At 45.2% G+C, this 21348-nt stretch overlaps 1 protein-coding gene across 1 annotated transcript in view; it reads right to left on the bottom strand.

Moving 5' to 3' along the window:
* The window catches only part of CREB3L2 (cAMP responsive element binding protein 3 like 2), a 135259-nt gene that overhangs the window by 24987 nt on the left and 88924 nt on the right, over positions 1–21348 (bottom strand). Inside the window, exons 3-8 of the mRNA XM_006051823.4 lie at positions 15466–15641; positions 13921–14008; positions 9103–9287; positions 6702–6848; positions 5271–5329; positions 3460–3528 (exon numbers count right to left, since the gene is read on the bottom strand). Of these exons, the coding sequence (XP_006051885.1) occupies positions 3460–3528; positions 5271–5329; positions 6702–6848; positions 9103–9287; positions 13921–14008; positions 15466–15641 (724 nt within the window). The remainder of the gene's footprint in view (positions 1–3459; positions 3529–5270; positions 5330–6701; positions 6849–9102; positions 9288–13920; positions 14009–15465; positions 15642–21348) is intronic.

A 21348-nucleotide genomic window follows, 5' to 3' on the forward strand; every position in this document is an offset into this window, starting at 1 on the left:
AAGCGGTAAAATGTAAAGAGGGGCAGTTTTTCTTTAGTTTGGCCAACAGTGAAGCACCCACTTGCCTCTCCTGCCAGGTCATGCCAAATGAAACAGCGGCACCCCAGGTATCCCACCACTTCTGGGTAGCCAGGATCCTGTCCACATCTGGTAAGCATTTCTGCCTCCACCCGCCTACCTCCGAAGGATGGTAATATAAGAAGCGCAAACAGGACACAAACACAGGTGTGTGTCCACTGGGCCCCGCTCTGTACTTAGTTCAAACACTGGGTCACTCACTCGGTGCCATGAATAAAGGGCCCGAATGTCTCCCCCTCACACAGGCCCACACCATCATCTCCTCCTGACCAGTTTAGGGCACAGACTGCCAAGGTTCAAACTGGTCACTCCGGCCACGGTGTCCTCTGGGCAAGGAGAGGCCATTGGCAGGAACAGGAGGAGAAGGGAGAGGAAGTCGGGGGGAAGGTAGGCCCTTCCCTGTTTGCACAAGAGCAGCTTTGCTTTATTCCCTGGCTTCTCAAGCCAAAACACATGAAAAGCTGCCGGACTGAGAGACTATGACCTAGGAGGCCCCTCATCAGATTACTTGTGGGAGGATGGCAGGTTAATCAAGTATTAACCATTTTTACCATAAAGGCTTGGTTGTCTACCAGGAGTTTGGAAAAGGGAGGAGACTGAACACAGAGCCTGCTGGGGAACCACAGTGGAAGCGCCTGCCAGTCAAGGGGCAAGCAGAGCACCATAAGCACGAGGTAGATTGTTTTTTCAGTGGAATCTCCTGCTGGCTGAATTGCTGGCAAAAGCTCCTACAGTGAAGAAGATAGAAGGAAAACTACCATTGGCTCTCAGGGAAGAACTCAAGATATGCTGACCCAAGCTCAAATACACAGGGGCTCTCTAACTCATATTGTATAATAATTGACGTCATATTAATATAGTCGTGGCCATTATTTTAAAGGGCTTCCCTGATGGCTCAGACAGTAAAGAATCCACCTGCAATGCTGGAGACCTGGTTTCAATCCCTGGGTCGGGTAGATCCCCTGGAGAAGGAAATGGCAACCCATTCCAGTATTCTTGCCTGGAGAATCCTATGGACAGAGGAGCCTAGCGGGCTACAGTCCAGGAGGTCACAAAGAGTTGTGCACGACCAAGCAATTAACACTCATTATTTTAAAAGATACAAACAATTGGCAAAGCACAGATTGTTCTTGACACACACATAATCAGATGTGCTTTATGTCCATGCTCTGCAGATAACAGCTCTTCATCAAAATCTGACAGAAATAAAATTATGTAGAAATACATTTACTGATACGAAAATATATGGCCAGTATGGCCAGTGATTTCTGTTAAATGGGGAAGGTTCTTAACAGAAGAGGATGTACAACATAAGTACATACATATAAAATATTCCAGTTCAAAATGTAAACATTTCTTTGGGTGAAAAGATTTGGGGAGGGGGGGGGGGTTCTTTTCTTTTTTAACTGTATTTTCTAAATTTTTTTTTACAATGGGCATATATTACATGTGTGTGGGTTTTATTTTTTAGGTTTAAAATATATGATACAGCAGGGTCACCCTGGAGAGGGGAGGAGACACCCTTTTCCAGTAAAGGAGGCAGGCAGCGAGCCCTTCTCATCACAAGCACCCAATGCTCTTTGCGCCTCTGCTGCCCCCGTGTGGCTGCAGGAAGACCTGACATCTGGAACCCTTAGACAAGACCCAACCTGGACCACTCCATTATGTTGGACGGATTCCTCTTTCCCTTTTCACCATTTCATGGCCTGGATTTGTCCCACTCATGAACATGGGGGTTTTGCAATAGCGATGGCTAAGACAGGAGGTGGGATGGGCTAGAATCTGCTCAAGATGCTTACAAAACGGATACAGACTCTGGTGGGGGTTTAGGACCCAGAGAACCACTCTGGCAAGAATAAAGGTGGAGATATGAAGGGATGAAGCCTCAGGAGACTAATCGCCAAAGACAACAGCAAAACCAGAACCCTGAAGTGCCACTGGAAACCAGTTCCTCTGCATGGGGGATCAAGGTGATATCACATGGAGCTGGTGACATTTACTTACTTCTGTTGTTTGTCTACAGAGTGCTGGAGGTGACTGTCCCTGACCTGCCATATGAGCACATGTTCCCAGAAATGCAGAGAGAAACCCAGTGGGGTCACAATGTCCACTTTTCCTACTGATGGTATTTTTAACTGATGACTCAATTAGCCTGCTGTTTGAGCAATAGACCATGAAGATTTAGGAAACGGGAGCCAAATTTTACACTATTATCGGATGACATGTAAATAGATTTACCCTGATCCGTTAACATTTGCAAAATTGTTATTAGGCATTAATGCTAAGCCTTAAAATGATGAATTAATATTTTGCTTACCTAAAAGTCAATTTTTCTCTGCTTGGATTGTTGGATCTATAACAGCTAAGGGCAATATGATCACTTAACTAATGAATACTTTAATTTTCAAAGCATGAGCAGACTCTGAACACACACACATGATGAAACTCCTCAACCACCGTTTCTCAGCCCTATACCTTAACATGACCCAGGATAAAGCTCATCAAGGCTCTAGGGCCAGACTGCCTGCCTTCAGATGCAGCTCTGGCATTTACTGTGTGACCTTGGGCAAGTCACCTAACGTTTCTGAGTCTTCATTGAGTTCAGTTCAGTTGCTCAGTTGTGTCCGACTCTTTGTGACCCCATGGACTGCAGCACACCAGGCCTCCCTGTTGAGTCTCCATTACCTTCTCTATATAATAGGGATAGTAATAGGACTAGGTCGTAGGGTCATCAGAAGGTTAAATGGGTTAATATCTATAAAGTCCTGAAAACAGTACCTGACACAGGAGGTGCTAGATGAACTCATTAATCCATCTGTCCTACAATTATTTTTTAAAATGGACTTAAAATGTAATCAATTAATTAACTTTTAAACACAATAATCAAAAACTTTTTAAAAAACAAACTTGGTTTTCTCTCCTTTTTTCTTTCACTAATAAGCACTAATTTATTTTACTCAAATTGGGTGACAACAAAGTGGCAACTCCCTCCTTAGCCACCTCTATTATAAAGTCTGATGTCATTTTCGGGAGAATCAGACTCATTGACCATATTCTCTCCCAAGCCTCTTCCTTAACTCCCTCTTCATGAAAGCCCTTGTCAGAGTCAGTCTCTTCATCAATCTCACATATTTTAGGGAAAGTAAAGGACAGCACAGGCATGTGTGTGTGTGTGTGTGTGTGCGCACAGGCATGTGTGTGCGTGTGTGTGTGCACATGCACACCGGTGGCAGGAACAGGTGCATGGAACACGGCCGCCCTGAGCATCCTGGCACAACTACTCTTTCAATGGCATCTCCTCCCCTTTCTTCCCAGCTCCCTTTCTGATCTGCCCCTCTCTCCCCACCTTCCATCAGGCATCCTCACTCCAGGGACCCTCACCTGTTGGTGTTCTCCAGAACCTCCACCTTCTTTCGAAGCTCCAAGTTCTCTGTTGAACAAGACTCTACCCTACAGAGGAGAGAGAAAAAGAAAAACCTGAGTTTTATCAGGGGAGCAAGCACTAAGCCAGGAACTAGGATGGAGGCGGGTGGGGTTCAGAGAAAAAATAAACAGAGAAGCAGCTACTCTGGGGAGATCAGGAAGAGAGCTAGGCCAACCTGAGTTGGGGAAAAGGGTGAGGACACAAAAGAAAAAAAAAAGAGAAAGAGATTAATAACAAATGGCTCAGTAATGGGAAATGAATTGGAATGGTGCACAATGTAAACTTCTTATGTGCTGTGCTTAGTCACTCAGTCGTGTCTGACTCTTTGTGACCTGATGGACTGTAGCCCGCCAGGCTCCTCTGTCCATGGGATTCTCCAGGCAAGAGCTCTGGAGTGGGTTGCCATGCCTTCCTCCAGCAGATCTTCCCAACCCAGGGATAGAACCCAGGTCTCTCGCACTGCAGGTGGATTCTTTACCATCTGAGCCACCAGGGAAGCCCAAACTTCTTAAAGGGTTTTTCCAATTTGATATCTCTTGACTTTTCCCTATGGCTCTCAATGCTCCTCACACTTCTCCCTCCATATTACAGGGTCTGAATGCTGCTAGCTGCACTCTTGGCCAGAAAGACTGACAGGGCTTGGGGCAGGGGGAGAGGGAGGGACAAGAACCTAGGACCTCAGGACAAGGAACCCAGGTGCTGGAGGAGGCGTGCCCCAAGGGGCCATAAAGAGATTTTCATCGAAACATCTTGACCCCGGATACCTCAACAATGATTGGTAATAATTCTTATTACCAAAACCTAAATCAGGAGGAAGAAACACTGACTTTCAGTAGGAACTTCAAAAACCAGCCAGGATCCACCAACTGCTCCTCTCACCACATATACATAAAGATTCATTTCTAGATCCAGGGACTCACTCCCATTTTAAAATGATATTAGCTTGTCAGATGGAAACTATTTTCTAGGGTAATACAAAATTGGGTTTTAATTTATGTTTTTCTAAGAGCCCTCCTGATATTCCAGGCTATTCAGAATAACACAAGGTATCTTCAAGTGTTTTTGTGCAAAGTCACTCACCTATAACACAAATCATAGCAGATAGAAAATAAAGAATGCCAACTTGTCTTATATCCCCTGCTGCTTTCTCAAGGGTGCAAGGCAGTGTGGCCAAGGGTAATTGATTAATTAGCCCTGCTCTTTTCTGCCAAAATAGCACCTCTCGTCTGAGAAGTCCAGGAATGTGCATAAAGGTTTGTATTTATGTTTATTTGAAAGTAAGCCTTCAAGGATTTATGGACCCTTGGTTGAAAACAGTTCTGTACAAATGCCTACTAAGATCAAAAGTGGAAATGTGTTAGTCACTCAGTCAAGTCCAGCTCTTTGCGACTCCATGGGCTATAGCCCATCAGGCTTCTCTGTCCATGAGATTCTCCAGGCAAGAATACTGGAGTGGGTAGCCACTGCCTTGTCCAGGAGATCTTCCTGACCAAGGGATCGAACCCAGGTCTCCTGCATTGCAGGTGGATTCTTTACCATCTGAGCCACCAAGGAAGTTGTACTTTTTAAATTTCTTGCTAGATTTATAAGGTTCTCCTCTAAAAACCACTAGGTGGCAGGCAAAACACAGGCTGATAAACCAACAGCCTTTGCTGGGAGCCAGGTGAGAAACAGAACCCCCTTGTCATGGAAATCAGGGGCCCCCTGGCACTCACATTTCTCTACGTGAATTGCTCAATACACACAACCAGTTTGGCAGGAGGCTTACTTTTTCTCCAAGCTGTCCATGTATTCTTTCTTCTTCCTCCTACTTTCCTGGGCTGAAATCTGCAATGGAAGGGGAGACGAGAGAATTACACTCTAGCTGTTATCAGTAAGGGACAACAGAGGATGAGATGGTGGGATGGCATCATTGACTCAACAGACACGAGTTTGAGCAAACTCCAGAGACAGGGACAGACAGGGAGGCCTGGCGTGCTGCAGTCCGTGGGGTTGCAAAGAGCTGGACACGACTCAGCGACTGAACGACAACATAGCAGTAAACCCAGATGACTGGAGTCTGTGAGCACAGAAATCACAGAAGCCCTGCTCACTTCTGTGGCCACTTCCCATTTCTTTAACCTGCTGGCTCATCTACTAATCGCCTCTCCTGTTCCCTGTGGTTTCAATAGGTCTATGCTCTCATCTACTTTAACAAATTAGGCCACAAGTGAGAAGGATGGTGGTCCAGGAGTCAGACCACAACATGTACATCATGAACCATCTCTATGGTCTCAGAAAAATGACTTCAATTCTGTGGACCTAGTTGGGTCACTGTAATACATAACATAAGCCAGTTGGGGTTAGTTACATAGAAATTCCCTAGTGATTCTGCATGTGGGTGAAGAATTATGACTCTAATCTCTCTTCTTCTTCCTCTCTTAGTCTCCTCCCTCCTGCTCTATCCACACCCTAGCCATACCAACTTTTTTTTGTATTTGTGCTTATTTGAAAGTAAGCCTTCAAGGACTTATGGACCCTTGGTTGAAAACAGTTCTGTACAAATGCCTACTAAGATCAAAAGTGGAAATGTGTTAGTCACTCAGTCAAGTCCAGCTCTTTGCGACTCCATGGACTATAGCCTGTCAGGCTTCTCTGTCCATGAGATTCTCCAGGCAAGAATACTGGAGTGGGTAGCCACTGCCTTCTCCAGGAGATCTTCCTGACCAAGGGATCGAACCCAGGTACTATAGGGGCCCAGGACTTCGAAACTGTTAGACCCAGGTATAGAAGAGCCAGCAGAATTTTTTAATAAAAAACCCCTATCGAGAAAAAAAAATTAAGAAGCACCCATAATATATTGATATTTATGTATTTATAATATTATAATTTATAAATATTTATAAATTGCATAAATGCCTACTAGGGGAAATATTGTATATATCATGAAATAGAAATTTTAAAGTCTGAGATGTTTTTAAATGTAAATGGGAGTTCTAATATTTTCCTCCCATGCTTGAATAGGTTATCTTGAGCATCATGGAGCATGCACACCCAATTTGGGGACCCACTGATCAGAAGATGGATGGCAGGGCTGCAGGAAGACAGGGCCAAGCCTTGGTCCCGAACCAAGGGCCGGGCCAGTGTTGGCCACTGGGAAGGTAGGACAGGCACATGGCTCGGTTCTGCTCACTGAAGTGCCTGCATCTGATGGACCCACCTTATTCTTGATTTTCCTCCGGATTTTCTTTAGGGCCTTCTCCTCTGATTTCGTCAGGGGCAACTTGGTGGGGATGGGATAGCCCTCGGCGATCAGGGTCCTCTTCTCCTCCTCCGTCAGGACCAGGGGGCCTGATCCCTGCAGCTTCTGTGTAGACCAAGGAGCAGAAAAGGGTCAAAGAGGAGCAGCCGGGAGCGCTGGAGGGAAGCCTCCTGAGGGGTGAGGAGGGTCTGATATGATGTCTTGCAAACAACTAAGGAAAAAGGACGCCCATCTGTTTGGGTGAGAAATGGGCACTCTGAAGTGGAAGCAAAAAAATGGAGAAGACACCCATGTGAGTGTTACAACCCAAGGATTATAATTTTAGGGAACAGGTAAAGAAACCTCCACCTGTTATTTCCCACAAAGTACCCCACTGGCTAAAACATGCAAATTAAAGGACAGAATTCATTTCCTACAGCCCTGGAGGTTTCCTGTCGTCAGAGTGATAAGGAATTCACTTGGAGTTCTGTGGAAAGTTTTGTTGTTCTCCTGAAAAGGCCATTTTGCAAGATGCTCTCTATACACTAGGAGCCGCTTCTCAACCTCCACTTCCAGCTAAAGGGTTAGGACTCCCAGGGACGCACCGGCAGGCTTGCTCCACGAGTCTCTGGTCAGCTCTGTCCTAGACTATCCATCGTCAGTGGAGACGACAACCGCAGCTCATCCCATGTCATCCACACTAGGACAACGTGTTTATAATTAGGCAATAAATGGAGGACCTATTGCATATTAGCTCTGTGTTAAATGCATGGAGGAATCAAAACGAACTCTGTCTCTTAAGCAGCTAATGATCGAGACCAAGGCTGAATTGACACACATGAAAGAACGAGAGCAATTAAATGCTAGACGGTGATATTCACTCCAGGTGCATTAATAACATGAAGAAAGAGAACACTTGTGTGAGTCTCTGCGATAAGGGAAGGCTTAGGGTAGCAGATAAGACTTGAACTGGGCCTCCTGAAAGAAAGGGGGTGATTTACACAGGGAAGGACTTTCCAACAAAAGGCAGCCTTGTAAAGAGTAACAGAAGAAGCCGCTCTGCCTGGACGGGGTGAGCTCTTGAAGCTGGTGCAGGTTGGGCACATACAGAGGGTGTCAGTACCCAGCAGAGGTATGAGGGCTTGATGCCAACAGATAGTAGGGAAACACAGCATGGATGTTGAACCAAAGTCTGACATGGGGAGGATTTAATCCATGACCATGGAGAATGAACTGATTGTGGCAGGACCCACAGACCCATAGAATGAACACCATTTCAGTCATCAAAAGAGTGAAGGGTTAATGGTGAGAGGGTAATGATGGAGTGGAAAGAGGTAACCCACTGGCCCTCAGTAATAGTGATAAATAAGAACATGGCCACAGATCTAAGAACTTGTTGAGTTTCTGAGACAGACTGCATTCAACTTTTCAAAGTTATACTAATTGATAGATGGCTTTTCTAGAATTTTTACATATCTCACTTCATTCAATACTTTGGCCACCTGATGCGAAGAGCTGACTCATTTGAAAAGACCCTGATGCTGGGAAAGATTGAGGGCAGGAGGAGAAGGGGACAACAGAGGATGAGATGGTTGGATGGCATCACCAACTCGATGGACATGGGTTTGGGTGGACTCTGGAAGTTGGTGATGGACAGGGAGGCCTGGCGTGCTGCAATTCATGTGGTCGCAAAGAGTCGGACACGATGAGCGACTGAACTGAACTGCATTCAAATTTGCTCTATGTGATATTATAAATTCAGTAAGGTTGACTATGATTTTTAAATCCTCAGAGAAATCAACTGACTTCAAAACAATGCAAAATTAATTATATATCCCTATTTTTTTTTGGAGAAATTATATATGTGAGGGATGAATAATGACTCATGAGTTCCATCCTGAGTCACCGGGTTAAGAGCTGAACCACAGACAAAAAGGGTTAAATTATATGCGTGTGCTTTAGACATCAAAACGTTTAATCTCAGAGCAGTTTTTCAGTTCATTGAAGATTGTTTATTTAAAAAATAAGCTACTTCCTATCCTAGGTCACAAAGACCGCCTAAGTTGATGATAAATATTTGTGATACAATTTTGAGAAGAATGACAACATTTTTATTCCTCATGGTTGTAGCTATAAAAAATAAGCACATGAATAAAAAACGGAAGCGTGCACAGAAAAGGAAAAGAATGTGTTAGCAGGATGAGATCACAGGCGGTTTTTAGAAAATGTTCTCTAAGTCTGTCATCCCCCAGCTTTAGCAATCAGACTGAAAACTTCCCACAGGAAGAAAAGCCAAGTGGCTCGAAATGGCAGCCACGCTGGGTGAAGCTCCAAACGACAGGATGGGAGGATCGGGTTGCAGGGATGCAGGGACACTCACATGAGGAGCAGTGAGGAGCGGGGAGCTGGCCAGCGCCGAGGGGGCCCGCGCCGGGGCCCTGGCGGGGCTGTGGGTCTGCGGAAGGCCAAAGGGGTGCAGGCGCGGGCTGGGGCTCAGGCTGCCCTCGGAATCGCTGCTGTTGCTGCTGGGAGGAGTGGGCGGTAAGTGCAGGTGGTCCACGGAGGCTGAGGGGAAAAGAACCGATTGCATCCATCAGGGAGCAATGAAGCAGGACGTGGGGGCACTTAAACATCCAACATCCAACCTAGGACAGTCGAACAAATGGATGAGGAATCTCTCCGAGTGGACATGGAACAGCCTCCAAGATGTACTGTGAAGGCAAAATTTAAGTGTTTCTTTCGAAAAACAGTAGATTGAATTAGTGAGTTCCAACTCTGCAGTTCTTGATACAGCCTCAAGCAGGCATTTTCTTGGCTTGATTTTCTGGTTTTATTGTGGATAATGGGCTTCCCTGGTAGCTCAGTTGGTAAAGAATCCACCTGCAATGCAGGAGACCTGGGTTCGATCCCTGGGTTGGGAAGATCCCCTGGAGGAGGGCATGGCAACCCACTCCAGTATTCTTGCCTGGAAAATCCCAGGGACAGAGGAGCCTGGCGGGCTGCAGTCCATGGGGTCACAAAGAGTCGGACATGACTGAGCAACCTAGCACAGCACATTGTGGATACATTTTTGGACTGGATTTTTGAGTTTTACTTTCGTCAACAGGTGTTTCAGTAGATGTGACATAACTGTGTGCTGGTCTCAACCTATAGACGATAGAAATAAATCAAGGTGCAAGACAGTGTATAAAGTAGACTTCCTTTTGTATGAAAAAGGAGAGAAAGAGAATACAGACCCTATTTGCTTGTAACTACATAAAGAAACTTGGGGAAATATGTAAGAAAGTAATAAAATTATGACAAAATGGGGACATGGGAAATTACAGCAGGCAGGGATAGTGCTGGCATAACGTTCCCTCTCTTCATTTCATATAGTTTCCACAGTTTGATTGTAAACCACCATGTTAACGTATCAAGATCTTAAAAAAAGAAAAAAAGAAAGAGCAGAAGCAGGGAGCCCATGAGGGTTTGAGAAAAGCTCATTTGTTTCTGCAGGAATGTGCATGGCAGGGCCCACAGGCCAGATGCCAGGCATTCTTGATTCAGATAACACCCAATCCATCTGTGGATAGAAAAGCAGGCACTGGGAGATAAATGAGGGGGAGCGGGGTGTCCCCCGCAACGTCCCCCAGCATCAAGCATCCTTCACCTCTCCCCAGGGAGACACCCATACTCTGCCAGGCTTTGGAGCCTTGGTCAGTGCCGCTCACGCACCTCCAGGGCAGCGGAGACAGGTTCCAAAGGAAGAGCTGTCTCTGAGTTCAACCTGACACATGAGCTTTGGGGGTCTCACTCTTTTTCTGACCCGTGGATCTTCACATTGTGCTGGAATATCTTCATGGCCAGTCACTGTTACTGAGCCAAGGGACGTGACCTTGGGTAAGCCTTTCACTCCGCACTCCTCCTGGGACCCCCGGGACAATACAGCCCCGAGTGTAGCGGCTCTGAACTGGGCGAGGAGCCCGGGGGCCACATACACACCTGGACTTGCTCAACCAGTGAACAGCCCGGGGCCATGGAAAGGCCTCCTGCCTGAGATACTATAGATGGAAGAAGCCTTTCTGAGACACAGCTACTCACCTCAGAAAAAGGACCCTCAGAGCTGCCTTTAGCTGGAAGCATGGGGCTCTTCTGCTCACTGAAACACCGACTGTCCCAGGGAACCACAGGTGATCCATCTCTCTCAGTCACCTCCCCGCCTTGCCCCACCCCCACTAACAGCACATACTTTTTCCTCGTTCTTTCTTAGACTAACCCCTCTCTTTTCTCTTTTTAACCTACCCTGCCATAGAGCTCCCTGGTTTTTTAGAGTCCACAGGCACTCCTAAAGCTAAAGAATATTCTAAAACAATCCCATACATCTCTATTGTCAACTTTTTGGCCACCGTTTCCAGGAAACTAAGGAGGGTAGGTAGATGTCTTAAATATGTGTTCACCTAGAAAGGAGTCCTAAAAGTGTTAAGTAAGGTTTTCCCAACCCCATGATGACCTATGGGACTCTAGTGTCAGGTCAATTAATAAGCGTGGAAGCTGTTACCCTGGGGTGTCTCCAGTGCTCTGGCCACTTACACAGGCAAACCAAAATCCAGTCCTGTAAATGCTTCAAGGTTATCAGGCTGGAATCTAAGGAACTGGTCATAAACAGCCAACTAAGTTTTAAGTTATAGCCCATCAATAATCTCTTTACTTTGCTTCCACCTTCTCTTTATAAAAGTCTCCCCCCAGCTCTTGTCAGAGGAAACTTCTAACAAGTTTGGCGCTGCAAAGTCTAATTAATTTTTGCTCAAATAAGCGATTGAAATTTTTAATTTTTTAGAGCTTATCTCTTAACAATGTTTCCTTTGGACTTCAAGGAGATCAAACCAGTCAATCCTAATGGAAATCAGTCCTGAATATTCATTGCAAGGACTGATGGTGAAGCTGAAGCTCCAATACTTTGGCCACCTGATGGGAAGAACTGACTCATTGGAAAGACCCTAATGCTGGGAAAGATTGAAGGAAGGAGGAGAAGGGGACAACAGAGGATGAGATGGTTGGATGGCATCAGACTCGATGGACATGAGTTTGAACAGGCTCCAGGAGTTGGTGATGGACAGGGAGGCCTGGAGTGCTGCAGGCCATGGGGTCACAGAGAGTCAGACATGACTGAGCTACTGAACTGAATTTTAACAATGTTTATCTTTTAGCCACAGTAAACAAACAAGCAAATAAAAACAAAACCCGGGAGCAGACAAACCTCACAGGGGCTCCCGGTGTCCGCCATGCAGAGCTATTAGTCTGGAGAATTAGTCAAGAGTACTAGAGCTTACTTTTCCCTTTGGCTGGGCACAGTCCAAATTATTCTAGTACTTTTCCCCTTCCCAAGAAGGTGGTGCTCCACACACACACAAAAATGGAAATGGTACGGCAGGAAAAGTGAAGCAAACTCAAATCTCCTCTTACCCACTTATTGAGAGCTACTGCCCTGGTCACAAGTGCCTCAGTATCAGATTTCTAAATTCACTTGAAATGTGGCTCTTGGGTTACTTCCTGACAGGGCTGGGGACAACAAGCCACTTTGCCTAGAAGCCACGCTACATTCAAGGATATTGAATTTCCTCCTCTCTGTTTATCTAGGATAATGAGGAAAGATGGCCACTTCAAGGAAGGACCCTGAAATTCTTTCCTATCCTCTAGAGAGCCAAGATTCTGAAGCCACTACGGGTTTACTGGTACAGTGATGACATTTTCGGAAGCATATGGCAACACAGATTGAAAGAGCAAAATGTATTTGATAGTTGTTACCAGTATCACAAACATGAAAGGAATTACTTTCTTTAAAGCTGAAAGGCACTAAAATGTGTATCACTCAGTTAAAATAAATATTGTCTCAATATGGATTTTAGTCAGTACTACTCATTATAAAAACTCAATCCTGGGACTTGCCTGGCAGTCCAGTGGTTAAGACTCCACATTTCCAAAGGGGCGTGGATTCAAAGGGAACTAAGATCCCATATGCTGTGCTGTGTGGCCAAAAAAGTATAAAAAAATAATTGAATCCTTTCTTTACTGATGACAAAGGTAAATGCCAACCTTGATTAAAGTATCATGGATAAATCTTGAGGATGCTTCTGGTGGGATGAAGTAGACTTTGTTTCTGTGAGCATTGCTCCTATATATTGTAACATCTGCACGTTACGTCCACATCATAGCACAGATACCTTTCCCATGACAAGCCCATATACTAGCTTCTTATTTGTTGATCACATTGATGAGCTGTCCTTCTAACCATGTGCTGAAAGTATAAATAAAAAGGGAGGGGATGGCATGTCTTAAGGCACTGAATTAAGGAGCTGGGCAAAGTATATCAATTAAAAAGGCTGAAAGAGCTTCCTAGACTCTCTGAGACTTAGGGGTCTGCATTCAGAATTCCTACCCATGGGCTTCACAGGGGACAAGGGAAAAACTGACACAGGGAAAGAAAAAAGTGAGAGTGTAACCATTTCAAGTACTGATACCACTTATTTCTAAATAGACGCAGGAATAGAGGAGTGGTGGTGGTTGGTGGGTATTTAGTCACTAAGTCATGTCCAACTCTCGTGACTCCATGCACTGTAGCCCACCAGGCTCCTCTGTTCATGGGATTTCCCAGGCAAGAATACTGGAGTGGGTTGTCATTCCCTTTTCCAGAGGATCTTCCTGACTCAGAGATTGAACCTGCATTTCCTATATTGCAGGCAGATTCTCTACCAGCTGAGCCACCCGAAAATCAACATTTAAAAATACTGAATTGCCAGACAGATAAACTGTGAATCCACTTCACAAAGGATTTAAAATTAGAGTTTGTTTTAAGCCAGCAAGTTGGTTTTGTAAATGCCCATTAGGTCTGTACTGATCATCACACCAGGGTAGGGAGCTGGCTTTTACTCATAGGATGGCTTGAGGGCAGGGGTTCCTGTGTTCCCTTGTCAGCACCCAAGTCACAAGAGTCTATAAACATGTTGAAAGGTCACCCTAGCTTGGAGTAAAAGTTGAAGATTTACTTGAAAATTAAGCATACACATATATGGGAAAATAAAATTTAGCTTTAAAGTTTGTATTTATAGTCAAGAACAGCTATTTCATAAAACAAGCTCTGCCTTCAATACAATCAACAGTCCCCACTTTGCCTGGGGTGGCGCACCCACACCTGTTCGCCCAAAGGGGAGAGGAGACAGACCTTCCTTGGGAGAGAAGTTTAGGAACTGATCCACTTCATGAGGCTCCAGCTTAATCTTAGGAATAATGGTCTGGCATGAGGAATCCACCTAAAGAAAGAAATTCAAACACAGTTTTTAAAAGCCAATAACAAACCTGAAGCAACACCTCGGGGAGCTATTTATCATCCTGTCTCCCTCCCAGGGCTGTGCTAGGGCTGGTGAGGCCCGGCTGAGCGCAGGCTGCTTCTTGGACCGGGAGATATTTTAGTCCTTAACCCTCCCCCATTGCCAAATCTGGCAGTACAGGTGAGGGAGCCCTCAGAATTCTCAGATGAAGCAGCCAGGGCTCACTTGCCAGTGCTTCATTCTATTGTGTTTATGGTACTGTACAGGCATTTTACCACAAAGCTAGTCTGGCACATTCCTAAAGGGTCACGGGCCTCCGGCAGGAGGAACTGTGTGAACCCAACTGCATGCATTCTCTCCAGGTTCCTGACAACCGACAACATGTAACCACGGAACACTGAGTAGGGAAAGGAGGACAGGTATCTGGCCCAGGCATGGGAGAAAGGCCACGACTCTGATCTTTCTTAGTGACTTGCTTAAAATTCAAACTAAAACATCACAGAGCAAGGAGACTAATACAGACTCCAGAAGCCTCACCCTATAAACAGACTCAGGTAGCTATTGAGAAAGGAATTCTAGAGGGCAGCATATAGGTGCTCTGTTCAGCTCATCTTCGTCGGCCCTCATCTTCCCGATGGATGGAAGGTAAACAGCACAAGGAGTGAGGATGCAGCCAAGCCTTGGTGGTGCCACCATGCTGTGTTACCTTGTCCTGATTCCTCTACCTTGCTCAGAGGAGAAATGACTTAGAGAAGGTCAGTGGAGTCTTTGTAACATAACCTGTGGCTTTGAGCACAAGGAAAGTCAGGACTGGATTCCAAATATCCAGAAGATGTACAAGTATCACCCTGGTCCACCACCAGACATCGAAATACCTAAAGAGAAGGTGGAGTAAAACTAAATCCTACTTGCTATAGGCATGGAACTGAGCAACTCCCAATTTCTTATGTTTTCCACGGGTAATACAATAAGAAGTGGTAGCTGGGAAATCCCTGAATTAAGTCAGGGCAACTCGCACAGCACTAGGAAAATAAAGCATGACACAGGAACAAGCATTCCTTGTTGCCACAGCCCAGAAGCTATGAATAGCACCATCGCAGTAACCACTCCCTTTCAACTGGCTTAAAAATCAATTCCAGGGAGAATTTTTTTCCAACATGGATATCCCTGAACTTTTTCAATTTTGTAATAGCATTCACAGAAAAACCGAAATGAGACTTCCAGTTTTTCTGGACAATGCCTTTAAAGGAAGTGATATAACCAGTGTCGACACCAAGTCAACATGCTCTGGATATAGACATAAATACACTTTTACATATAGTTACATATCCTTAAACATATACAACCACTGGCTCCAAAAAGATTAAATGCCTTTTTGGAGAATGAGGATCTGTTATCTCTGGATCCAATCTGTTTTTATGGAAGAAAAGTGACTTTACCCCAGCGTTCATTTCCAGAGGGGTTTCCTCCTTTTCAAACGGGGAGGAGATTGCAGTGATGGTCAGCGTGACAGAGGGGACGAGTCCTGAGGGTGGCTCGTCCGTGATGGGCTCTGTCTTGATGGTTGTTGGTGGAAAGTCTGGAGACAGGTACCATTTCTCACTCTCCACTTCATCTATGGGAAAAAGACAAGCACACTGTGTGAAATCTGCTCAGGGCATCAGGTATAAGTTAAACAAGTGACCACTGACCTTTCTCCTCCAAAAGACCTCCAGCAAAGAATTATTGAGGGAGTTCTCTGGTGCTACAGGGGGTAAGAATCCACCTGCCGATACAGGGGACACGGGTTTGATCCCTGGTCCGGGAAGATCCCACGCGTCTCGGGGCAACTAGGCCCCTGAGCCACAACTCCTGAGCCTGTGCTCTAGAGCCCGAGAACCTGTACTGCTGAGCCCATGTGCTGCAATCACTGAAGCCCGTGTGCCTAGAGCCTGTGCTCCACAAGAGAAGACACCACAATGAGAAGCCCTCGCACTGCAACTAGAGAGTCGCCTCTGTGCTCCCCGACTAGAGAAAGCCCACACACGGCAGCAAAGACCCAGCACAACCAAAACTATGATCAATTAATAACTAATAAAAAAATACTTATTGAGAGTAGAATTAAAAGAAATGAAATGAGAACATGAGACAGGAGATCAATGGATGAACAAACGAATGCAGAACAAGAATCTGTGCTTTCATTCAGTTGAGTGTAAGGAAGCCTAAGGCAACTCTGGAGGCATGCCTATGAAAGAAAGAAACCAAGCTCCCTGGCCACAGTGGGAAGAGACTGGGTGGATGGCAAATAGGGTAGGATGGACAATTCCGGTGTGCAGTGTTTTATACTTTTTGGTTTTCAAACCAAATGAATCTACTATCTATTCATAAATAAATAAGTACATCTAAAAATATGAAGGAAGAGGGAGGATGGATCAGGAGATTGGTATTGGCACATATACACTACTATGCATAAAATAGATAACTAATGAGAATCTACTGTATAGCACAGGGAACTCCACTCAGTGCTCTGTGCTGACCTAAATGGAAAGGAAATCCAAGGAAGAAGAGGTACATGTACACATGTGACTGATTCACTTTGCTGTACAGCAGAAACTAACACAACATTGTAAAGCAAATATATTCCAATTAAAAAAAAAAAAATATATATATATATATAGGGTTGGCCATAAGGTTTGTTTGGGTTTTTCCATAACATCTTGCAGAAAAACCCCAACAAACTTTTTGGCCAATTCTACAATTTAAAAATAAAAACAAGAAGGAAAGAGTGAATGACTGCAACCAGGGTCTCAGGAGACAGGACCAGAGACAAGGGTTAGAAGGTCTCTGCCCTTCTCCCCAGTGGATGCTTATCTGTTTCTTTTTTTCTTCTCACACCCCATGCTGGTCCCAGTCTGCTTCCCTACAACTGCACTTAAGCCTTACACCTGACCTAGACTTCCAGAACTTTACTTAGCCCTCTCAGAAACTTCAGAGTTTGTAAAACATGTTGCTGAAATGCATGAAATCCAGAGGGAAGGGCGGCCTCTTGCCGAGTCTGGTCTTGGCCTCTGGCTTTCGTGATGATCACAGGCCTGGGGATTGCAACGAAGGAACAGCACTGATAGGAGAGAAGCACCTCCATCACTCAGCAGCATTCTCCCAGGAGCCCGCATGGTACCCTGCACTTCTTACAAAGTTACTTGAGAGCAGGTACCTCGGCACAGCCCTGGAAAAGAAGGTGCAAGGGCAGGGCAGGGGATAGCAAGGAGGCTGCGAGCAGGTGCGAAATGAGAGAAAACAAATCAGGCTCCCAGAGTCAGCATTCTTCACCCGATGCCAGTTTACTAAAATGAGACTGAAATAAAGCCAAGATACGCTCCCTTGCTTTAGTAAAATGTACATAGACATTCACACCTTCATGAACTGTTATTGTAGAGGGCAGCAAAGTCATTCACGTTATGAATTACTTCACACTCAGGAATCGGGTTCAAGTTTTCTTATGAAAGGTACATGAACATCACATCACTCAGCCATCACGGGGCAGTGGAAGAGTGGGTACGGAAGCCAAAAACTACAGCTTGCAATGATGAAGGTTGTATTTCATAAGCAACTTCCTTCAGGGGAAGGTTAGATTCACCTGCATCGAGGAAAATGATTTTCCCCCAGATCCAATTTATAACTGACTCGATTAAATATTCCAGCCCCAATGTATTAATATTTCCTGGGGTAAAATAAAGACAGGCAAGGTTTCAGTCAGTTGAAGATGTTACACTTTTAAAGCTGGTTCTCCGGAGCTGCTGAACGCTCTGGAGTGGTGGAGGAGTCCCATCATTCCCAGGGGACTGGGGACCACATCCTGGCCGAGCGGGAAGGGCAGGAAACAAAAGGCCTCTTGAAGGCGGTCAGAGGATGGAGACCGCACTGTACTGGATGCAGAGTCCTGCTGGCCAGATGGGCGCCCCAGCTCAGCTTGGGGGCAGCGGGGGCAACTGGATGAGGAGCCAAACCAAGTTTTTTTTTTTTCACTTCTGGCTGCGCTGGGTCTTCACTGCTGCGTGTGGGCTTTCTCAAGTTGCAGTGTGCAGGAGCTACACTCCAGTCGTGGTGCAAAGGCTTCTCATTGCGGTGGCTTCTCTTGCTGAGGAGCACAGGCTCTAGGGCCCATGGGCTCAGTAGCTGCGGTGCATGGACTTAGTTGCTCCACAGTGTATAGCATCTTCCCAGGCCAGGGACTGAACCTGTGTCCCCCGCATTGGCAGGCAGATTCCTATCCACTGTACCACCAAGGAAGTCCCAAATAAAGTTTCTAACACCACTCCCGGGAGGAGTTAGGAATAAGAAGTCTCTGTTAGCTGCAAGGAGGACATGCTCAGGACCTATGTGGGGAGTGGCTAGAGAGACAGACAGAGCATAGATCACACTTTTTTCCACTCAGGAGTGATGTGTTCATACCTCCACCTGTCAGCACTTACAGCCTGTCCACAGTGAGAATATTTATCCCCAGCAGAGGCTGGAAGAGAGACAGCAAGATGAAATCCAGCCTCAGTACATATGAAAACGAACAGTAAGGAGGCATCACTGAGGAAAAGGGCACATGCAATTATCAGGAAATGGTGAGATAAGGCCAGACCCCATGGTTGTGCCGTTATGATCACTGTGATGACAGGTAAATCACAAGGCACAGAAGAAAAGGCAAACATAAATACAAAATTACAAGCGCACCTTCCCTGGCGGCTCAGTGGTAAAGAATCCGCCTGCCAGTGCAGGAAACATGGGTTCAATCCCTGATCAGGGAAGATCGCACATGCTGCAGAGCAACTAAGCCCGTGTGCCACAACTATCGAGCCTGTGCTCTAGAGCCGGGGAGCCACAGCTACTAAGCCTCATGCTCCCAACAAGAGAAGCCACCACAACGAGAAGCCTCCACACCTCAACTAGAGAGTTACCCCCGCTAGTTACCCAGAACTAGAGAAAAGCCCGTGCAGAAATGAAGACCCAGTACAGCCAACTATGAATAAATAAATAAAATTATTTAAAAATAAACAAAATTACAAGCAAAATGAAGACAGGCAATAGTTCTTCCAATAAGCTAAGCCATTCTCAAAGCACACACCTATTAAGTAGGTCAAGAGTTTATAATCTCAATGCTCAGTGCCCTACACTCTTGTTTTTAAAAAAATTTATGTAAATATAATCTCTGTTATCTCAGAGATGGAGACTGAAGAACAAACGACATGTGAACTATGAAACAAAACTTCCCCTGAACTCTTCCAAGAGAGAAGCCCAAAGAAGCTTACACTCCTCTCCTGAACTTTTTGGTGACAAACGACTGGAGTTGCCTGCCTGCTTCCAGTTCAAATTAGCAATTTATTACTCTCCCTTGAAGGATATTTTCTGAATTAGAAAGAAGTTTAAGGCCATCAAGCTCAATATGTGATCTTACGATGAGGAAACTAACAGGGAGGTCTAGACCACACAGCAAATGAGTGGCAAAACTCAGGTTTCTGGATCCATGAAAGAAACAAGTAAACACAGACAAACATTTTTGCACAGATATGCTTATTCAGCATTATTTATAATCATAAGACACTGAAAGTAACCAAAACAGTAAAAAGGAAGGGCAAGGTTAATGAATTAGGGTGTACTCATACAATGGAAATATTATGCAGCCAGTAATGTTACATGTTAAAGCCTTTTTAATAACAAGGCAAAGATTTATGATAGAGTATTAAGAAAAAAAGATATAAATGTGTGCACTATTAATAAGGAAAGTGACAGAATGATCAATGGCAAATAACTCAGAACATGAGTAATTTTTTCCCCCAATTTCATACTATTTCTAAATTTCTTATACAGGGAATATTATCATCCCCGGATGACCGCACATGGAAATGGCCTGCTTCTGCCTGCTCTACTTTATACCTCAAAACAGTAATTACTAGAAGGCTTAGTGGGTCAAGGGGCCCATTCAGAGTCCCTCGACAGAGTCAATGAGCACCTTAACATATGTTATAAATCACGTAATTGGCTCCACAGTTCTTCATTTGCCCCTTTATCCATGTCCTCTGCCATGTAATCTGGCAGTGCCCTCCCACTGGGGACTAATTCCCATCCTGGGACTGACCACCTGACTTCCTCTGGCTAAAAGGATATGCGCTTCCTAACGCAAGTACAGTCTTGAAATGTACAACTGAACTCATACATTTGTGCCTTTGCCATCACAGTGAGAAGGATGTACTAGGACAATCTACTGATCCCAGGAGGACAGACACATAAAACAGAATTGTCCCCAGATAAGCTTGGCCAAGATCAGCCAGCTCTCAGCCTTAGACATGTGAGTGAATCTAGCTGAAACCAGTAAAACAAGTCACTGTCCCTAACCACACCTAAATAAGCCAACCTCCAGTCAAGGCACAAATGTGTGAACTATAATAATAAATGATTGTTGTCAAAGCTAATGAGTTTAGATAGAGATATAGATGGAGAGAACAAATGTATGGATACCAAAGAGAAAGAGGAGGGCCATGAATTGGGAGATTGACATACATACACTATTGATGTGTGTGCTGTGTATTTGTCACTCAGTCCTGTCCAGCTCTTTGTGACCCCATGGACTTGCAGCCTGCCAGGCTCCCCTGTCCATGGGGATTCTCCAGGCAACAATACTGGAGTGGCTTGCCATGCCCTCCTTCAGGGAATCTTCCTGACCCAGAGATAGAACCCAGGTCTTCTGCATTGCAGGTGGATTCTTTATCATCTGAGTCACCAATATATAAAATAAATCACTAATGAGAACCAACTGTGTAGCACAGGGGATTGTATACAGTGCTCTGTGGTGACCTAAGTAGGAAGGAAATCCAAAAAAAAGAGGAGATATATGTATACCTATAGCTGATTCAATTGTTGTACAGTAGAAACTAACATCTGAGCGCCGAAGAATTGATGCTTTTGAACTGTGGTGTTGGAGAAGACTCTTGAGAGTCCCTTGGACTGCAAGGAGATCCAACCAGTCCATTCTAAAGGAGATCAGCCCTGGGTGTTCTTTGGAAGAAATGATGCTAAAGCTGAAACTCCAGTACTTTGGCCACCTCATGCAAAGAGTTGACTCATTGGAAAAGACTCTGATGCTGGGAGGGATTTGGGGCAGGAGGAGAAGGGGACGACAGAGGATGAGATGGCTGGATGGCATCACAGACTCGATGGATGTGAGTTTGAGTGAACTCTGGGAGTTGGTGATGGACGGGGAGGCCTGGCGTGCTGCGATTCATGGGGTCGCAAAGAGTCGGACACGACAGAGCGACTGAACTGAACTGAGAAACTAACATAACATTGTAAAACAACCA

The sequence above is a fragment of the Bubalus bubalis genome, chromosome 8 (genome assembly GCF_019923935.1).
Source record: "Bubalus bubalis isolate 160015118507 breed Murrah chromosome 8, NDDB_SH_1, whole genome shotgun sequence".
Lineage (NCBI taxonomy): Eukaryota > Metazoa > Chordata > Mammalia > Artiodactyla > Bovidae > Bubalus > Bubalus bubalis.